Here is a 20,144-nt window from a genome sequence, read left to right on the forward strand (position 1 = left end):
TTTTGAGTGGTCGTTTTGCATTTTCCTCCTCTCAAGAAGATATAAAATCCCAAACCAATTACTGCAATGTTCCCACTCCAAATTGCCATGTCTATCCATCTATCCAACCATTCCTCTAGTAAACAAATACTATAATTGGCAGCTAGACGATAGATTAATTCTCATAGTGAATAACAAAGTGAATATAAAGAATAGTATTGCATTACAAAAAAACAAGAAAAATATTGGCATGTCTAAATATAAGTTTAACCGATAAGAATCATGTGTAATGCCAATAATATGCTAAATAACAAAACATTAGTATTGTGGAAGGAGAACTCATATCTAGTTTGGATAGATGGGAAGACTGGAGGAAAAATTATTAGTGCTACATGGAAGAGATACCATCTGGCAATTGACGAGAGGAATTCCCAAAGTGACATGTGCAAAAAAAAAAAAATCATGAAAGCAAAATAGTTCAAGACTTGTTTAGGGAACAACACAAGGAAGCTAGGTGGCACCATAGTGCATAGAGTGCCAGGCCTGGAGTCGGGAAAACATCTTCCTGAGTTCAAATCTGGCCTCAGAACTTCATAGCTATATGACGTCAGGTAAGTCATGTACCCGTATTTGCCTCAGTTTCCTCATCTGTAAAATGAGCCAGAGAAGGAAACAGCAAACCACTCCAGTAACTTTGTGAAGAAAACCCCAAAAAGGGGTCACGGAGAGTCAGACATGACTGAAAAACATGACTAAACAACAAGCAAATAGTAAGCACCTAAAATGCTTTTTCATTCATTCATTCATTCAGTGTAGGTTTTTAGAGAGTAAGGGGCCTTAAATATAATTCTCCAGATAAATATACTGAGGCATAGTGTGGTAAAATTACATTTTCAAGGTCATACAGGTATTAAATAGCATAGGTGAGATTTGTGCCCTGATCTCTTTGCTGTTCCAGTTCTCATTCCATTTAAACAATTCAAAAATGTGGAATTATTGAGTTGATTAGAAGAATGTTAGTGCTGGGAACAAAATGGTAATAAAGAGTTTCTAACAAGAAAATGATAAAGTGGCATTTGAGATTCCAGTAGAGATATATATGTGGAAAAGTCCAGCCAGCCATTGGAAATGAGGGCCTGGAATTAATGCTCAAGGTAAATATTTGGGAATATCAGTGACAATACAAAGTAACGCAGAGCCAATGAAATCCCCTTCCTGAGACAATGACAATTCACTCTGGACATGACCCTAAGAGCTATCCATTAGTTCTAATCAGAAATTTAGCTCCCATGTACCTTGTCACAGCTTAATCCACACAAAGCAAGTTGTAGGAATCAAAGAACCTGTGACAAGGTCCCAACCATGAGTCAGAAAGGGTTCTGCCAATACACAAAGGCCCCCAGAATGCTGACAAAATCACCACTTTCATATTGAATACCTTGTTTTCTACACAAGACCAGTATGTGATTCTGGCTGATGATATGGCCAGCACAGGGAAATAAAGGGTGGGTGATTTTGTTTATACTGGTAAAGACCACTCAAGTCAGCAGGAACTGCAAGTGTTTCCTGTCACCCAGTTTTGGTAATGAGTCTTAACAGCTTTTTCATCAATCTCTGAGGAATGTTTTCAAATGCCTTCTAAACATTATGATGTATTTTTGTCAAAACAAAACAAAACACCTACATCCCTTTCTGTTCCTGTAGTTACTACAATTTTTTTTCCCTAAGTTTTACAACCAGGTCAGGTGAAACATGCATCAGTCTGAAATGGCTATGGATCTAATTGATGTTAAGGTAGATATCTAAAGCATTCTCCATCTGTAACAGAGAAAATAATTAAGTCAGTTTACATAAATCCCTCCTAAAAGATTTAATTCAGCATTGAAACTTCTCTTTGGCAATTTACATAAGATGTTGCCGAGGTTTTGTTTCCAGTGAATATCCTGTATGAAGAAAGCATTTGGAACAGCTGGAGTACATGTCAATCTTGTGAGCTTCAGCAAGATGACATTTTTTTCCCTATTGATTTATCTGAATTTCATTTCAGGAAAATACATTCTTACTCAGTGCTTCAGCATTTCTCCACAGCTACACACTTCCATTGAAAGACCCAAAGCTGAACATTTTACTCAAAACGTAATTAGCACAGTCTTTAAGTTAACAGGGGGGGAAAGATTAAATTCATAAGGAAAAAAAAAAATTCTTACCTGCATTCGAACAGATGGTATCTTGAGAATTCTTACACATCTGATTACTTTTTTTCTTTGTAAGGTTGCAATTAGTTGGATATTGGCAAGCTTCACCATACCATCCTTCATCACACTTACACTTGCCACAGTCACACTTTCCATGGCCTAGGAATTCAACAAAGTAGTATCCAATTAACATAATAACATAAATCAGGGAAAATAAACACGCTAAGGGTACATGAGTACCAAACAGAAACAGCTCTGGTGGGTCTTTCTATTTACTGCTCCTAAGGCTTTCTATCAATATTGGGCAAAATGTTTCTTTCATATAGCTCATTTTAAATAAATTACTATAAGTAGGCCATAGTGAGTTTATCAAGAAACCTCAGGATATGTGACAAAACAATATACCAATAATCTTTGCAGATTTTTCGTTGAAAACTGAAATGTTTATTCATTTTATAGTATTTGTACAGCTAAATTCAAAGTCATATCTGTGTCTATTAAATATAGATAATAATTGATATTAATTCTCAATATAAAAAAAAAAGACTTATACCCTGATACTATTCTTAATGTGGAATTCCTTTCACTCACCCTGCACTGTGCAAAGTCCCTGGAATATAGTAGGTGCTTAATGAATACTTGTTGATAGATTGTTAGTTGTCATTTAATTGTAGTTGGAAGAATGTTTTTTCCCCACAAAGGTCCTATGCTGATGCTTCATTAAAGCTTGGAGGTGGCTGTATTCTTAAAGATTATGTTAGGGGAGGACGAGTTCTGATGCTGGAAAAACTTTAAGTTGGAGTCCAGTGATCCACCACACATTAGTCTTCTTGAGAGCAGCCTAGCTAAGTTTGGAGAAGCTCATCACTAGGTTTACCCCTAGGGGGTGTGGGTGTGGGTGTGGGTGTGTGTGTGTGTGTGGGTGTGGGTGTGTGTGTGTGGGTGTGGGTGTGTGTGGGTGTGTGTGGGTGTGTGTGTGGGTGTGTGTGTTTCCTTTTTGGCCAAAGAAACTGTTGAAAACTATTATGTTATAGAAAGAATGAGGATCAGTCATCTTATTGGAGTATGCATACTTTCTGCACCAACATATATCATAAAGTATTGACATATTACAGATAAAACTAAAAGCTTTTTTTTAAACATTTTTTTTTATAAATCAAAAGACTTCACTGATTTATTAAGGTATTCACCATTCTTTTCAAAGGAATTACCAAAAATTCATGATTTTTTTCCTAGGGAGTGTACAATGAATGACCTTTCTTACAACTATGGCTATCATTTGAGTCCTTGCTTGGCTGAAGTTTTATTTCTCATAAACCATTCAACAGACAAGTACAAGCTGGGTATTATCACAATGTCCAATTAAGTTGGGCACCATAAGGATCCAGAAGTATATGGAAGAAAGGAAGGAAAAAAAGCTTTTCTTAAGGGCCTACTATACACCAAGCACTGTTCTAAGGGCTTTACAAATATTATTTTTACTGATCTCAATAATCCTGGGAAGGAGGTGTTATTATTATTTCCACTTTACATTTGAGGAAACTGAGGCAAAGAGGTTAAATGACTCGCCTATGGTCACACAGCTAGTAAGTGTCTGAGGCTGGATTTGAAAGTCTGAGGTCCAGTACTGTATCCACTATACCACCTAGCTGCCTCTGTCTCTTATCTTCAAGGAACTAATAATCCAATTGGGAACACATGACACAATCATGAAACACTATAGTATTGTCATTAGCAACAGCAACAAATATTTAATAGAATCATAGGATCAGAGATTGAGAGATGGAAGTGACTTTTGACATCATTTAGTCTGACCTCTTCATTTTTACAGATCAGAAAACACACCCAGGAAGATTAAATGACTTGCCCAAGGTTACACAGAGTGGCAGGCAGTAGTCAAATTCCTATGATTCCAAGTTCAACACTCTTTCCATTAGAGAGAGACAGAGACAGAGAGACAGAAAGACAGAGACAGAAATACAAAGAGAGCCTATTATGTATTTTGTGTAGACACTGTGCTAACCCAAGTACAGCACTTTTTCCATTGCATCAAGATATTCTGTCTGTCTGTCTCTCTCTCTCTCTTTCCCCCCTTCTTTGTCTTTGACTCCTCCTCCTTCTTCCCTCTGTCTGTCTCATTTTCATCTCCATCACTCTTATTCCTCTGTTTTATTATGGATGAGAAGAGAGGCATCATAACGTTGTGGATAGAACTAATCTAGAATTGAGAGAGATAGAGACAGTCTAACATGCAGACACTGTGCTAACCTGAATGATTGGTTGAGTACTATACAAAACTATGCCCAACCAGGATATTGAGTTTATAGAGAATGTAAGTTCTGTAATAGATCAAAGAGAAGAGAGATATCAGGACCACTAGAATACTCAAGGAAGGTTTCTTTGAGGTGGTAGGATTTCAGATGAGCCTTGGGGGATAAATGGAAGAATAGGATTTGCATAGCTGGAAGGGAAAGCAATTATTTTCCCAAAATTCTCTATAAGAAAGCTATGTATTCCCCCCACACCTAGCATAGAGCCTTGCTTACAGCAGATTCAATTAAAATATTTATTAAGCACCTACTGTGTGTCAGAATCTGTGGCTGGGGATATAAATAATAATAATAATAAAAAGAGATAGCTCCTGCCCTCAAGGAGCTAACAATCTAACAGAGAAGGATAACACATAAAAGAAAGCTGAAAGGCAAGATATCAGATGGTAATCAGTATAGGGCTGTGGTGTTCCTTGGTTCCATTAAGTCAAGCTGAGTTGCTGATGATAAATGGATTTACCTGGAAACTTTTAAGCACTCCATAAAAGACAACTTTGGGAGGGATTTAATGCTTCACTCTTCAATGAGAGGGAAGAGGCAACTAAAGGTGAGTTGAAAAAGATGTTGAGTATGAAAGCCTGAGTTAAACTGCATGGAGATAAGATTTCAGGTGATCAACTTATTCTGTCTATGTAATAAAACTTAATTCATAGAACTACAGCTGATGTCTCACTAGTGCCAAAGAGAAAAAAAAGCACTGCTTCCTTCCTAGTGCTTTGCAATCAGTGAGTAATCAAAGATTTGATTGACTATATATAACATGAAAGTTGATTCTTTTCTCCAAAGCCAATTACCTTTCATAATCTCTCAAAGATGTCTGTCCATATATTTAAAATAAACAGACCATGGCACAACAGAGTCATTTCCTGTTTGGCAATCTGGGCACTCAGATGCACCATAGACAAATCTATCACAGAGTGATCCAGATTGATCAGCCAAGATAAATGGTTAAGATCTGTCACAGTCCATTAGTCTGGCCATAAACAGACACAGCATGAGTATGTGTTCCACTCTGTCTCTCAGCAATGTTCTTCCATATGCCATATTTCGTGTAGCCAGTTCCTAATCGTACAGCATTTGTGGAATTAATTATCCTGTCTTAAATAGAGAGTATTGCATATGCCCTTATTGAAATTCATCTCATTTGAAGCAGACTACTCCTCCAAGTTGTTTATATCATTTTCAATTCCAGTCCTGCCCTCCAGAGTGCAAGCAATCCCCGCCAACTTGGTATCATCAACAAACATAAGTGCTCTCTCTACTCAACCGTCCAATCTATTTATTAAAATGTTAAGCCAAATTCTTAGAGTGCCTAAACTCCTCTTGGTTGTAAATTAGCAACTTCGATGCTGTGTTAGTACTTTCAGGACATTTAAACACAATATTTCTTTGATATAATAACCAGGAGCAATCAGAGGTGAAACAGAAGGGTTACTTTAGTCATCACAATCAAAGGGGGCTTCAGATTTAGTGAGTAATGGATTATGACTCCTCAATTCTGAGGATAAGCATTTCTGGGTCTTGTCTTAGTCAATTTCAACTCTGATCTTGCATTACAGTTGGGATTTCTCCCTTAGAGAGAAAAAAAGTTTACACAAGATTTGTTAAATTTATATTGCACACATTCAATATGCACACATATTTGAATTGTGTCAAATTTTTGGTTTTCTATTCTGTTTTCATATATTTTCATTTTAAAAAGATTTAGCCTATACTATTATAGTAGCTTCCTAACTGGTATCTGTGCCTCAAATCCCATCCCACTCTAATCATTCCTCCATTCCACCACTAAACTGTTTTTTTTTTTTTTGTGTTTTGTTTTGTTTGTTTGTTTTTAAGCAGAGGTCTGACTGTCAACCCCTACTGAAAGGATTCCAATGGCTCCCTATTCCAAGACCAAATATAATGTCTTCTGAATGGCATTTAAAGCTCTTCATAACCTGGCTCCTTTTTAGCTTTCCAGTCCTATTACTCTTTAATAACCTCCAGGTACTCCATGCCCCAGCAACACAAGTCTACTTGTTGTTCACATGGCATGACCTTTAATCTATCATCTCCATGCCTTTGCCCTAGCTCTTACCTCTGTCTAGAAGATTCTGTCCCCTCACGTCCTCCTTTTAGTTTCTCCATCTTCGACATTCAGTTCAAATCCTACCTTCTGCTGGAGGCCTTTCCTGGTCCTCTTGGTTGCTAGGGGCTTTCCTACTCATATTACCTTCCCAAAAACGTTTATTAAAAGCTTAGTATGTACCAGGCATGATGCTAAGTGTTAGTGCCATAAAGAAAGGCAAAAGAAAGTCTCTGCCCTCGAGGTACTCTCAGCTCACACAGAGAGACAGTATGCAAACAACTCTGAACAAGCAAGCTATTTACAGAATAAATTGGAGCCAGTCAACAGAGGGAAGGCCTTGAATTAGGGGGACTGGGAAAGGCTTCCTACCAAAGGTAGGTCTCAAGGTGGAACTTGAAAGAAGACAGGAAAACCAGGAGGTCTACATGAAGTGGAACCGAACTCTAGGCATGCGGTAAAGTCAATAAAAATACTCAGAATTTGGAGATGGAGTGTTTTGTTCAAGGGATGACAAGAAGTCAACTGCCACTGCATCACAGTGTATATGGTGGGGGTGAGGACTAAGGTACAAGAAAAATGGAATGGTAGGAAGGGCCAAGGTTATGAAGGACCTCAAATATCAAGTATAGTGTATATCTTTTATGTGTCTAATTTTTTACATATTATTTCCCCCCCAATTTGAGTTTAAGCTACTTGATGGCAGGGTCATTTTCATCTTTCTTTATATTCCTAAAGTTTAGGACAGTGCCTCACACATAGTAAGTGTTTAATAAATGCTTGTTGACTAATTGATTAGATATGGACCTTGAAATCTGAAAATGGTTTAAAACTGAATCTTTGAGAGCCTCCGAAAATTAGCAATGATAACAGAGTTTTGAGTTTTGGGGGGCTTTTTTTGTTTTTGCCAGTTTTAAATATATGTCCCTAAGAAGAGAAACAAAAATAACTTTTGCTCTGAAAGACAAGTTGATATAAGGAATAGGACGCTGGACTTGGAAAGAGATTCAGGAAAAGTGAAGATCAAATCCTACCTCAGATAATTACTAGGTATATGACCTTGGGCTAGTCACTTAAACATTTGGTGTCTCACTTTCTTCATACGTAAAATAAAGGGGTTGAGCGCAATGATGGTATATGAGGTCTTACCCAAATCTAATCTAAAATCATACGATCCTATAAGAGGTTCTTGGCGTCCGAACATAAAAACATGGAAGACTACCAAGACTTCCTTTCAATTTGATCTGAAGTAATGACATTTCTCTTCTCTCCTTAGAGTCTGTCCTAGAGATTAGGAACCTGGGTTTCTGCCAATAGTTTTAAATGTAGGAGAGGGGAAAGGTCAGAAAAGTAAAAAAATAAAAGTTTGAGGGAAAGTAAACAAGAAGAGAGGGAAGAAGAGAAAAAGTACCAAGGTAAATATGATAGTGGGTTCCATCAATGACAGCACCATTGTCAGCCAGTGACACCAAGGACATAAATTGCCTACCTGATCTAGGCTTTATGTGGTTAGCTTCCCCTCTTCTATTATCATGTTGTATTAGACAGCAGTGATGTAATGTAGAGGGTAAAGGGTTCATAGTTAGAAAGTCACAATTTCAAATTCACTTTTGACACTAACCAGCTGAATGACATTAGCCAAAGAGTAATTTAAGCTATAGGTGCCTCTATCAACTTCCTAGAACTTTTCTACTAAGTCATATGGAAAGAATTCCCATGTCAGAAGTTCCCCATACTGAGGAAATCACAAATCACAGATCTTTCTATGTATTTCCACATGAAGTCGTGGTTAAAAACTTGATAGAAATTAAAGGTAGAATGCCCAGTCTTCTGCTATTCTGATGGGGGATCAGAATAAAATTAGGTACTAATGTAACTGAGTTCTATCGATATAAAATATTGGTGAAATTAAATGAGGCAAAATGTATTTGTTCATTGAAACAATATCAAAAACATAGTTAGGAGGCACTTGATTTTCTCAAAACACTTCACAAATCCTTAAATAATCAAACCCTACTGTCTACCTCCCTGAGACAGTCATGTCCATCCATGTAAAAGGTGATGTTGATAACTCATCCGAGAAAGCCAAGCATAACTCAGTTACTGGTGGATGCCCAGACCATTCCACATTATTAATTAAGTCAAACTCCAGCATGAGTTTACCTTTGCTGGTAACTTAATTTCCACAGGTATGAAACATGTACCTCAAAATGAACAATCCCATATACTTGAAAATAAGTCTGCTGACCTTCAAAGCTGAGCCAAATGAGTGAAGGAAAAAACTGAATGTCTACAAAGTCAAACATCCCCAAACCAATTTATTGGGTTGGGAGTGGGCCTGGGAGGGGAGGGATTTAACTGCTATTTTTTGCTGCTTCAGTGGTGGTCAGTGGTATTTGGTAGTCTTTTCTGGCAAGTGAAGACAAGCCCCTGTGGACAGTGAAATAAAAATGTCTTACTTTGATTTTTAAGAACACAAGGGGTATCTTAGCCAACCTTTCTCACTGCTTGCTTCCCAAGTGAGCTAATGACTTGATCTCTGCTGATAAAGGTCTGTAGCTCTGAAAAACGCCAAGGGAAAAATGGTTTTTGTGGTTCTTTAAATAAACAATAAAACAATTTAGTTTCATAATCTCCTTTACTTGGGGCTAGGGGGTGCACAAAGTCACTTATCTCCCTCAGTCTGTAAAGATAAGTGCTAATCAAAATACATTAGTGCACTAAGGAGGAAAACGTTTCTGGTCGTTAAAATGAACTGCTTTCACATGGAAAGAAAAAGACTTTGTCAGGCTTGGCGCATTCTTTACCAATGGCCTTCTACAAATACACACACACACACACACACATATATATGTATATATACACACACATATATGCATATATATGTGTGTGTATATATACACACATATAATTGGTCATCTCCACCCCTGCCAAAATAAGAAAAATGATGGAAATAAAAAATAAAGCAGGGGATAAAGCTTTTTTTTTTCTGGCTGAGGGAAGCACGTATACATTCTGTACTCAAATAAACAACCTGAGATAATTTTACTATTGGATTAGTTACACTTCCTTGGCTTCATACCCTCCTGAATCTGGAAAAGGTGAAAAATAATCCTCTGGGGATTTTTTCAATATATACACCTATATGTATATATTTAGAAAAGTAATATCTACTTGGATCTTAACAGAGATAAAGAGAGCTTATCCTTACACATACCCAGTAACTGAGTCTCCACATGTACTATTCATTAGGCCATATGCCAAACACAAGGACTCAATCCTTGTCATTCAGTGAAATTTTATATTAAACATATCTGGCCCTAAAAATATTTATAAATTTAATTAGATATAACTACATTTTCACTATGGCAAAAGAATCAAGTTTTTAAGAGGGTTTCAATTCAATTTGTTTTTGGACCTTATTACAAGATTACCTTGGGTCTCTATGGCTGTTACACAAAAGTGCCAAGGAAGTCAAGTTTACTAGTGTTATTCATTCTTGGAAGCCCACTCATGTATAGAAAACACCAGGAAAGAAAAGAGGAAAGAAAACCAAAGCTCTGAAGTAAAGAAGTAAATTTATTTAGTTGTTGTATTAAATTTTGCCATTGCTATCTCGGTAACATCTTTCATGTATGTCCCCATCTTTCAACCTACACCAGTCACTACCCTAGTTCTGGTGCTCATCTCCTCTTGCTTGGACTATTGCAATAGCTTTTTAATTGGTCTCCTTGGCTCAAGCCTCTCCCCATTTTAATCCATTATCCCCATTAGCTGAAGTATTTTCTCTACAGCACAATTCTGATCATATCACACACCCTCTCCATAGACTTTGAGGGTTTCCTATTTACTTCAGGATCAAATATAAACTCCTTTTTGGTATTTATCTCTCTTCAGCATCTAACTTACTCTTACCTTTCCAATAGTCTTACAAATTACTTTCCTCCATGAACTCTAGTGCAGCCATACTGGGCCCTCCTAGTTTCATATACATGTATCTCCAGACCTTGTCTCCATGACTAGAATATACTCCCTCCTCACAACAATCTCTTCAAATCTCTGGTTTCCTACAAAATTCAGAGCAATTACCATTTTCTTGATAAAAACCTACTAGAGCTCTCTCTGCCAAAATTGCTTTGTATCCATTTTGTATGATACATGTGAATATATGTATATATATATACACTAATATGCATATACATATACTTACATACATACATTAAAATATTTAAGTTTTTGAGTGCAGCAACTATTTCACCAGTTCTTAGCATAGTGCCTGGAACAGAGTAAGCATTTAATAAGTACTTGTTGATGGATTGATTAGTTGATTGTCAAATGCCACAGTCTAATCCATACAATCAGCTTAGCAATCATGTTAACTCATTAGAAGGTGAGTCAGATCAAAGCTCTGCTACTAGCTAGCCTATGACCTTGGACAAGTAAGTACTACCATCCTGTCCCTCGGTTTTCTCATTGTAAAATGAGGAGATTGGAACAAATGACCTTCCCTCTCTACGTGCTATCATTGTAACCACTCAACATAGTTCTAGGAAGAGGTAATAGACAAAAGGGTAAAAAATATGAACTAAAGGTAGATGAGGTCAAAATCCCTAAAAGTCACGAGGGCTAGAATCATAGAAAAACTTGAATGGAGCCAATAGGTTGGGTAACTTTTAAGACAAGTTGTCCAGCAATACTGGTTTATAGGCTCCCTTTGGTATAATTTTACCCACTCTGACATCTTAAAGGAATTCTCTGATCCTTAATCTGAGCAATGGCCATGCCATTCTTCTTCTGATATAGAAAAGGAAGAGTAAAAAATAAGTCAACTGCTTTTATCTGAGATGAAAGTAATTAAACCTTTCAGAGAGATTTTTCCAGATGCCTTTCAAATGATTCCCTACTTTAGTCAGGCCAGAACCTGCCCTGGATAACAAAACAATGCCTTGTAGAGAGGTTGTCCAGTTGTATAGTTGGCTGTTAGAAAAGAGAGGAAGGTGGTTGAAAAAGTACTGGTCATAAGAAGGCCCAGCCTTTAGGCCCCACTCTGTCATTAAATATCTATGTGACCTTCAATAAATTCCGTAATCTCTCTGGGTTTCCAGACAATTCTCTTCCAACGCTGACATTCTGTTATTTCAAATTTGTTGTTTGTCTTTCATTTCAGTCAAGTCCAACTCTTTGTGACTCCATTTGGGGTTTTCTTGGCAAAGATTCTGGAGTGGTTTGGCATTTCCTTCTCCAACTCATTTTACAGTTGAGGAAACTGAGGCAAACAGGGCTGTGTGCTTTGCCCAAAGTCACCCAGCCAGTGAGTATCTGAGGCTGCATTTGAACTCAGGTCTTCCTGACTCTAGACCCTGCACCACATAACTGCCCCACTACTCCAAATTAGAACCACCAAATCTTATGGATTGAATGTAGAATACATGCTCCTTGAAGGCAGTAACTGCTTTCTCTTTGTATGTGCAGAGGCAAGCATTGTATCTGGCCGGTACTTGTTACTCATAAAAGGCTTTTTTTTTTTAATCAAGTTGAATTGAACAACCTATCACTTAATATTGTATAATTGTCAACATGCTCCATAAAAATTCTCTAAGAATTTACTTATTTTCACTGAAATCAGAATACCATTAAAAGTAAGATAAACAAGATTTAAGTAAGATAAACAAGTTTAAGATAAACTTGCTATTTAGTTTATGACTAAGTCAAATTGAAACAAAACAAAAGGCTTATATGAATCCTAAAGATCTTTTTAAAAGTAACTTCAGTGAAATTTGCTAAATTTGTAAATATTAGCAAAACTCATGGTGTTTCAAAGTAATGGCAAAAAGATTTGTAAATTCTAATTAAAATCCCAAGAAGCTGGAAGCTGATTTCTGGATAATGTGTAACAATATTAATGTCAACAAAAGCATTAAACAGGAAAACTTAACAAAAAATATTTGCTACAGTCATGGAAGATATTCAATACCACACATATGGGACTTAACTAGTGGGAGTATAGCTCAGAGGAAAGAGTTACAAAAAGGGAAGGTCAACATTGTCAAATGCTAGAGAGAGAGAAATTGATAAGCCAGCTGTAAAATAAGCATTGGTCAGATGGGAATGAAAAAAAATTATTTGGTTTGAGTTTTGTCTGGTATTATGATTCCATTGTTGTAAGAAGCTCTCTGCTTAGAATCTCCCTCTGACAATACAAGTCTGCAGCATTTTGGCAACTTATAGTCTTAGAGAGATGCCCACAGAGGATAAATGACTTGTCTCAAGTTACACAGCCAAGGTGAGAGATAGAGTTGGATTTTAGTACAATCCCATGCTCCAAATGGTTCCCTATTATGTAGACCCCATTCTTTGAGTTTGACTCAATGTTTTGTAGCAAATCTTGCTTTAGTAAGGTAGAACAATGGATAGAGAACTGGACCTGGAGCCAGGAAGTCCTGATGTGACCTCATAAACTTACTAGCTGTGTGAGTCTGGGCAAGCCACTTGATCTATGCCTGTCCCAGTTTCCACATCTGTAAACGGTGATAATAATAATCATACTTAATTTCTACTGTTTTGTGAGGATAAAATTATATAATATTTGTAAAGTATTATGCAAACCTTAAAGAGCTATATAATCGCTATTATTATTGTTAATATCATTATTACTTACTATTATTATTTAGCCCTGTGTGAAGGACCTGGATTGTACTTGATGCCAACTGTACTGATTTCTTCACTTAATGTTCTAGTGGAGATTCTCTCTCTCTGTCTCTCTCTGTCTCTCTCTCTTTCTCTCTGTCTCTGTCTCTCTCTCCATCCCCTCGCTGCCATCTCTCTTATTTCAATTTTATAATTGATAAGAAGAGACACAGCATAGTGTTATGGAGAGAGCTAGTCTTGAGGTCAGGAAGAGCTGGGTATAACTTCTAACTTACACTGGCTGTGTGACCCAGAGTAATGCCCTAGCAATTTTCTATGACACTTAAGTTTCAAGAGGAGGAGTTTCATCAAAAGAGGGGAACCTATACTGATAAAATTACAGGTCCAATTCTGAGCTACTACCACATGCCAGATTGACTTATAGTTTAAATTTTCATATAAAAAGGGAAAAATAGAGAGCTAAATTTTGGTAGTAGTTTTGAATCAGAGAATCTTCTGGCAAAGGAAAAATACATGTACCCCTGGAAAGTGTGGACCCATCCTTCAAGATAAAGAAGGTCTGTCACAGGACAGGAGGCAGATCCTGAGGTAAAGAAGATGCTGAGAGTTAGACGAAGGAAAGGGGTCTTGGCAAGTTAAAATCATGGGACCACAGAATCATAAAACTAGAGTTGGAAGGCACCTTAGAGTCAAGGTGTAGACAACTACACCTCTCATTTTATACACAAGGAAACTGAGGCTAAAAGGGTTATGTGAATTGCCCATAATCATACAAGTAGTAAGTATTAGAGCTAGGATTTGAACTCAGGTCTTCCAAATGAAAACTCATTGTTGGTTTGTTTTGTTTTGTTTTTCACTTTACCATATGACCTTGACCTCCATAAAGCCAAGCAGTGGACTACAATACCAAGCAGGACAAATATGGCTGGTCTTCCACAGCAGGGGGTTAGCTTCCCTGGCTTTCTCTGAGTTTCAGCTAAAGTCCCAGCTTCTGCATAAAGCCATTCCCAGTCCTCCTTAATCGTAGTGCCTTCCCTCTGAGATTATCTCCAATTTAACCTGTATATATCTTTTTTATACATTTTTTTTTTGGCATTTTGTATCCCCCGGTAGACTGTGAGCTTCTTGAGAGCATTGACTCCTCCACCCCTTTCTTTGAAACCACAGTGCTTAGCATAGTGCCTGGCACATAGTAGGCACTTAATAAATGATAGCTGATTTACTATTCCCCCATCTAAATTTTTCATTCTCAATTTTCCACTTGGGTCATTTGAGGATCCCATTTTTTTTTGCTCTTTGGTGAGGCATTTGGGGTTAAGTTACTTGCCCAGGGTCACACAGCTAGTAAGTGTCATATGTCTGAGACTGGACTCCAAGGACAGAGCTCTATCCACTTCGCCACCTAGCTGCCCCTGGGGATCCCACTTTTTAAACAATCACATGCTACTAAGTTAGAAAGAAAATGGGCCTTGTTTCAAAGAAATCCCCATTTACAGCAAACTCTGCTAAAACATATTGATTCCACAGAGTAAGGAATATCCACACTGACTTCTTTGCAATTGAAACTAAATAGTTGGTCTTGATGCCAAGAATTCATAGGAATCTGACCATTTCTTGGAACCAATTCAACAATCTTTAGGCATCTTTAATTACGTGTCAATAGAAATAGAGAGCCAGGATTCAGTTGTAAATAAAATAACTAAAAAAATGCATCATTCAAGCCATTGTACTTTTGAAGTTTTCATTCACATAATGTTTTGGTCTCATAAACATCAAATTTATGAGTTTTTTTTTTTGGTTTGGTTGGGTTTTTTATGAATAGTACATTTTGGAAATGCTATTAGTTTCGTTTGCATTTACACATTTCATTCCATTTCCTCTTATATTTTTGTTATCAGTTTATACTGTAGAGTATATAGTATTATAGTGGATAGTATTACTGTAGATTTAAAATGTCTAATTTTTGTGCATCTATTCCGCATATTTCTTGAACCTATAAAGCAACTGATTTTCCAAATGTTGAAAACCAAGTTGTTTACTCCAAACTAAAGCAGCACATAAATTCTTCCTATTTTGGATAACTTCTATTGTTTTCTCTTATAAAACATTTGTTTATGTTTAAAATAATTAGAAAATAGAAGAGTCTGGAATGTGCATCTGGGACCATACATCCATTCCCACAGAAAGTTAAGGAAAGATATTGGCTCATGTGTGGTTACCTTGCAATAATCTTCAGTTCTTGTGCCAGCAGAAGCAAGTGTCAGATGGAATGAGTCAAACCCAGCTTGTGGGGAACATAGCCATTCCACACATGCATGAGCAATTACTGCTTGGACCATAACTAACTTTGCTAAAAACTGTCCTCCCAGCTCGCCAAACTCAGTCTGCTACAATGGTGGCAAAAAAAAAAAAATGCTGATGAAATTGTATGCTAGGACCAAGTAACTCACTCATTACAGGGTGACACTCAGGCAAGTGTGGGAGTGGAAGAGAAGAAGGTGGGAAGCTGAACATTTTTTTTACAGCAGTTAAGCATGATAAATCTGTGAGCTGTTAATGAGATCAGCAAACAGCCATAAGAACTGTACTCCTTTTCTGGACCTTTGCTTGGCTCAGCCAGATACACATTCTGTTCTTTAAAAGGAGACTACTGTCCTTAGCATGAAAAGATGTTTAGATATTTTTCCTCCTAGGGAAAAAAACAAACTAATCCTTTCAGAAATGAGTTGGTTGAAATTAACACCAGGGGATATTGTACTCTTAGTTCTGTATAATTCCTGTGATCTTTTCTCATTGAATGCTTTGCTATATTGATTAATGGGCACAGGTATTTAGCTATGAATGGTAGGTGGTGGAAGTAACTTCATTGTATTCCTTATTCACAATCTTTGCAAATTTTCTCAAATTTACAATTTAGAAAATGGCACCTAACACACAGCCACACTATCATGAGGCACACATTACCTACACTGTGTTGCTTTGAATACCCTATTGCTTAGACTGGCTGTCTTCTACAGTGGGTACCATGCCTCCACAGAAGATCACAGATTTAGAATTGGAAGGGACCTGAAAGGTTATCTAGGACACTTGAGTTGAGGAAGGTAACAGAACTTGCCCAAGGGCACAGAAGAAGTAAGCAGCAGAGCCAAGATGTGTCAGAGAATCTGAATGCCAGAATTTGAGAGTCAGAAGGGACTTCAGAGATCACCTAGTCCAACCTAAACACAAAAGTAATTTCCACCACAACCTGACAAGTCATTGTCTAGCCCCTGCTTGAAGACCTTGAGGCAGCCATTCCACTTTTGGACAATTTTGATGATTTTCTCTACCCATATAACTCCAAGATTTAGTCATTCCTTTGCCCTTAAGATATCTCCATAGATGTATTCTGGGAAGATGGAGGAGTAGGTCAGAAATTTCCAGGAAAACTTTATTATATATTTAGAAGGAATAGTAAGTTGTACATAATAGATTTGAAGTTTCATGTGCAATCTTTTTTTAAAATTATACTACATTATGGAAATGCTTATTTTATTCCATAGATTAAAAATAAAATATATAAATAATTTTCAAAAAGACATCTCCAACTTGGTGTTCAATAGATTCCTCAAACTCATTTTATACAAAATGGCTCAGTCCAAATGCCACTTCCTACATGAGGTTTACCCAGATACCTCCCAATTACTAATGCCTTCCTCTCCACTTTAAAATTACTCAGTATTAATTTTGCATTCTCTTTTTTCAGTGTATGCTGTTTTCCCCACTCCCAATAAAATATAAGATTCTTGTAGTCAGGAACTATTTGGTTTTTTTTCTATTGCAAATAATTAATATAGTGCCTAAAACATAATAGGTGCTTAATAGCTACTTGTTGAAAGACAGACTACCTATTCCAATTTTGGATGTCTCTGACTGTTAGGTAAGTTTTTCTTCACAAACAACCTAAGCTTCTCTGCAACTTCCACCTACTTTTCTTGATATTGTAATACTGAGCCAATAACCTAATCAATTTTCTACATTATAGACCTTCAACTACTTCAAAGCAACTATCAACACTCCATCAATATCCTTTTCTTCAGGCTAAATACAGCCATTTCCTTGAGCCAATCTAATATGTTATGGTCTCAAATTTTCTCACCATCCTTTTAGTTCTCCTCTGAATAGAATCCAACTCAACAATGTAACACCTTAAGGTAAATAATATAATACTAACATAATCAATATATAATATTATATACTGTATAACACTAACATATTTAATATATTGTATAATATGTAATACCAATATAATATGTAAGTATACATATAACATATATTATAAATAATAATATAGTACTTCAGATATGATCTGATCAAAATAAGGCACATTGTTACTATAACATCTCTTATTCCAGAAACCAGCAACCTTTAAATATAACATTTTATTTTTTCCCAATTACATGTTAAAACAATTTTAAAACTTTTTTTAAAGTTGAGTTCCAAATTCTATCCCTCCCTCCCTACCCTACCTTCCTCCTTCCCTGAGATCATAAGCAATTCAATATAGTTTATATGTAATGTTCCCCTATATTCAAGCCAGTTTTTTGGGCTGCCATATCATACTGTTGATTAATATTGTTCTTATCCATAAAAACAGAAAAAACAAAAATTTTTAAACCTTCCAGAAATTTTCATACCACTATATCAATCAACAAGCATTTATTAAACACTTATTTTGTGACAGGCACTGTGCTAAACTCTGGTGATCCAAAAAGAGGCAAAATACAGTCCCTAACCTCAAAAAGCTTATAATCTAATGGGGGAGAAAATAAACTTATACAAACGAGCTATATACAGGATAAATAGGAAATGATTAGCAGAGGTAAGTCACTAGAATTGAGAAGGGTTAGCAAAGGCATCCTGTAGAAAACAGAATTTTAGTTGGGACTTGAACAAATCCAAGGAAGCTAGTAGATGGAGATAAGGGAGAGCATTCTAGATATGGATAGGTAGAGAAAATGTCCAGAGCCAAAAATGGAGTGTCTTGTTCATGGAACATCAAGGAAGCCAATATCCCTAGATTGAAGAACATGTGGCAGACAATAAGGTGTATAAACACCAGAAAGATAGGAGGGGATTAGGTTATGAAATATTTTGAACATGAAACAGAAGATTTTGTATTTGATCCTAGAGGCTATAAGAAACCACTGGAGTTTATCAAGTAGGGAGGTGACATGGTTGGACCAGAGCTTTAGAAAAATGACTTTGTGGTTGAATGGAGGATGTATTGGTGCAAGTAGAAATTTGAGACAGATTGAACTATCAATAGGCCGTTACAACAGTCCAAACATGAGGTGATAAGAGTATACAAGGGTGGTGCACTGTCAGAAGAGACAAAGGGGCATATACCAGAGATGTTACAGAGGTGAAATTGACAGGCCATGGCAAAAGATTAAATATAGGGGGCAAGAGAGTGAGGAGTACAAGATAACTCCTAGTTTGTGAGCCTGAGACATGGAAAAATGACGATGCCTGCTTTAATACTAGGAAAGGTAGAAGGTAGGGGTTTGAGAGGGAAGATAATGAGTTCTATTTTGGATATGTTGAGTTTAAGATGTCTATTGCACATCTAATTCGAGATGTTTGAAAGACAGTTGAAAATGAGAGATTGGAGTTAAACAGAAAGGTTGGGGTAGGATAGGTAAATTTGAGAATTGTCAGCATAGAGATGGTAGTTAAAGCCATAGAGCTTATGACATCATCAAGTGAAGTGGTATAGAGGGAGATTAGAAGAGGGCCCCAAGAAAGAACCATGTGGCACATCTATGTTTGGAGGGAGTGATCTGGATAAAGATCCAGCAAAAGCGACTGAGAAGGAGTATTCAGATCCTGGTTCAGAGAACCAGTAGAGTGGTGTCCCAAATACCCAAAGAGAAAAGAATTTAAGGAGGAGAGGGTGATCAACAGTGTCAAAGGTTGCATCAAGGTAAGAGAGAATGAGTATTGAGAAAATGCCATTGGATTTGGCAACAAGGAGACCATAAATTGGGTAACTTTGGAGAGTTCATGTTGAGTGGAATATGGTCAAAAGCAGGTCAAAAGAAGAAATAAAAATTGAATATAAAATTTATCAGAAAGAATGAGGTATAGTAATGTGTGATAAATGAAATTGATACAAAGAAGAGTGGACTGTTCGACTTTTGGTTACTTTTCATCCATGTACCACATTTCTTTGTCTCTCTCTCTCTGTGTATATATGTATATATATATATAGATAGATAGATAAATATGTATATACATATATATGTATATATGTGTGTGTGTATGTATATCTATATATCTCTATATATCTATATATATCTACATATATATATGTATATAAATTTTATTTTACCTAAATTTCCCCCTGTCAGCTGAACTCCAGTCAGGAAGACATGAGTTCTAATCCTGCCTCAAACACTTACTAGCTACCTCTATGCCTCTCAATTTCACCATCTGTTAAATTGAGATAATAAGAGTATCTACTTCCAGGGCTGTTTTGAGGAAATGAATGTAAAAGAATTTGTAAAGCCTAAAGGGATATAAAAAGTAAGCTATTACTTTCATAATCTCTCCCCTCTCCCCATCCTAAATAATGGGCTTTTTTTTAAAAAGGAAGAAAAAGATGAAGAGAAGGAAAAAATAGCAAAACTGATCAATAATTAAAACCACTTAGAAAACTGGGAAGCAGTCTGGCAAAAATTAGGCTTAGACTAACACCTCACACCACACACCATGATACATTCAAAATACATATGTAACTTTAATACTAAAGATCATATTATTTTTTAAAATTAGAATAGAAGCAGATGATATATTTCTCAAAGATATGGGTAGGGGATGTATTCTTTAACCAAACAAGGGATAGAGAAAATCACAAAAGATAAAATAGATAACTTTGATTAT

The 20,144-nt window shown here is 36.5% G+C and overlaps 1 protein-coding gene across 1 annotated transcript in view; it reads right to left on the reverse strand.

The window, feature by feature from the left end:
* Positions 1 to 20,144, reverse strand: part of ITGBL1 (integrin subunit beta like 1) — a 365,992-nt gene that overhangs the window by 204,169 nt on the left and 141,679 nt on the right. The window contains exon 3 of the mRNA XM_027854089.1: positions 2,187 to 2,333. Within this exon, the coding sequence (XP_027709890.1) occupies positions 2,187 to 2,333 (147 nt within the window). The remainder of the gene's footprint in view (positions 1 to 2,186; positions 2,334 to 20,144) is intronic.

This window comes from Vombatus ursinus, unplaced genomic scaffold (assembly GCF_900497805.2).
Source record: "Vombatus ursinus unplaced genomic scaffold, bare-nosed wombat genome assembly UNPS02010304.1, whole genome shotgun sequence".
NCBI classification, from domain to species: Eukaryota; Metazoa; Chordata; class Mammalia; order Diprotodontia; family Vombatidae; genus Vombatus; species Vombatus ursinus.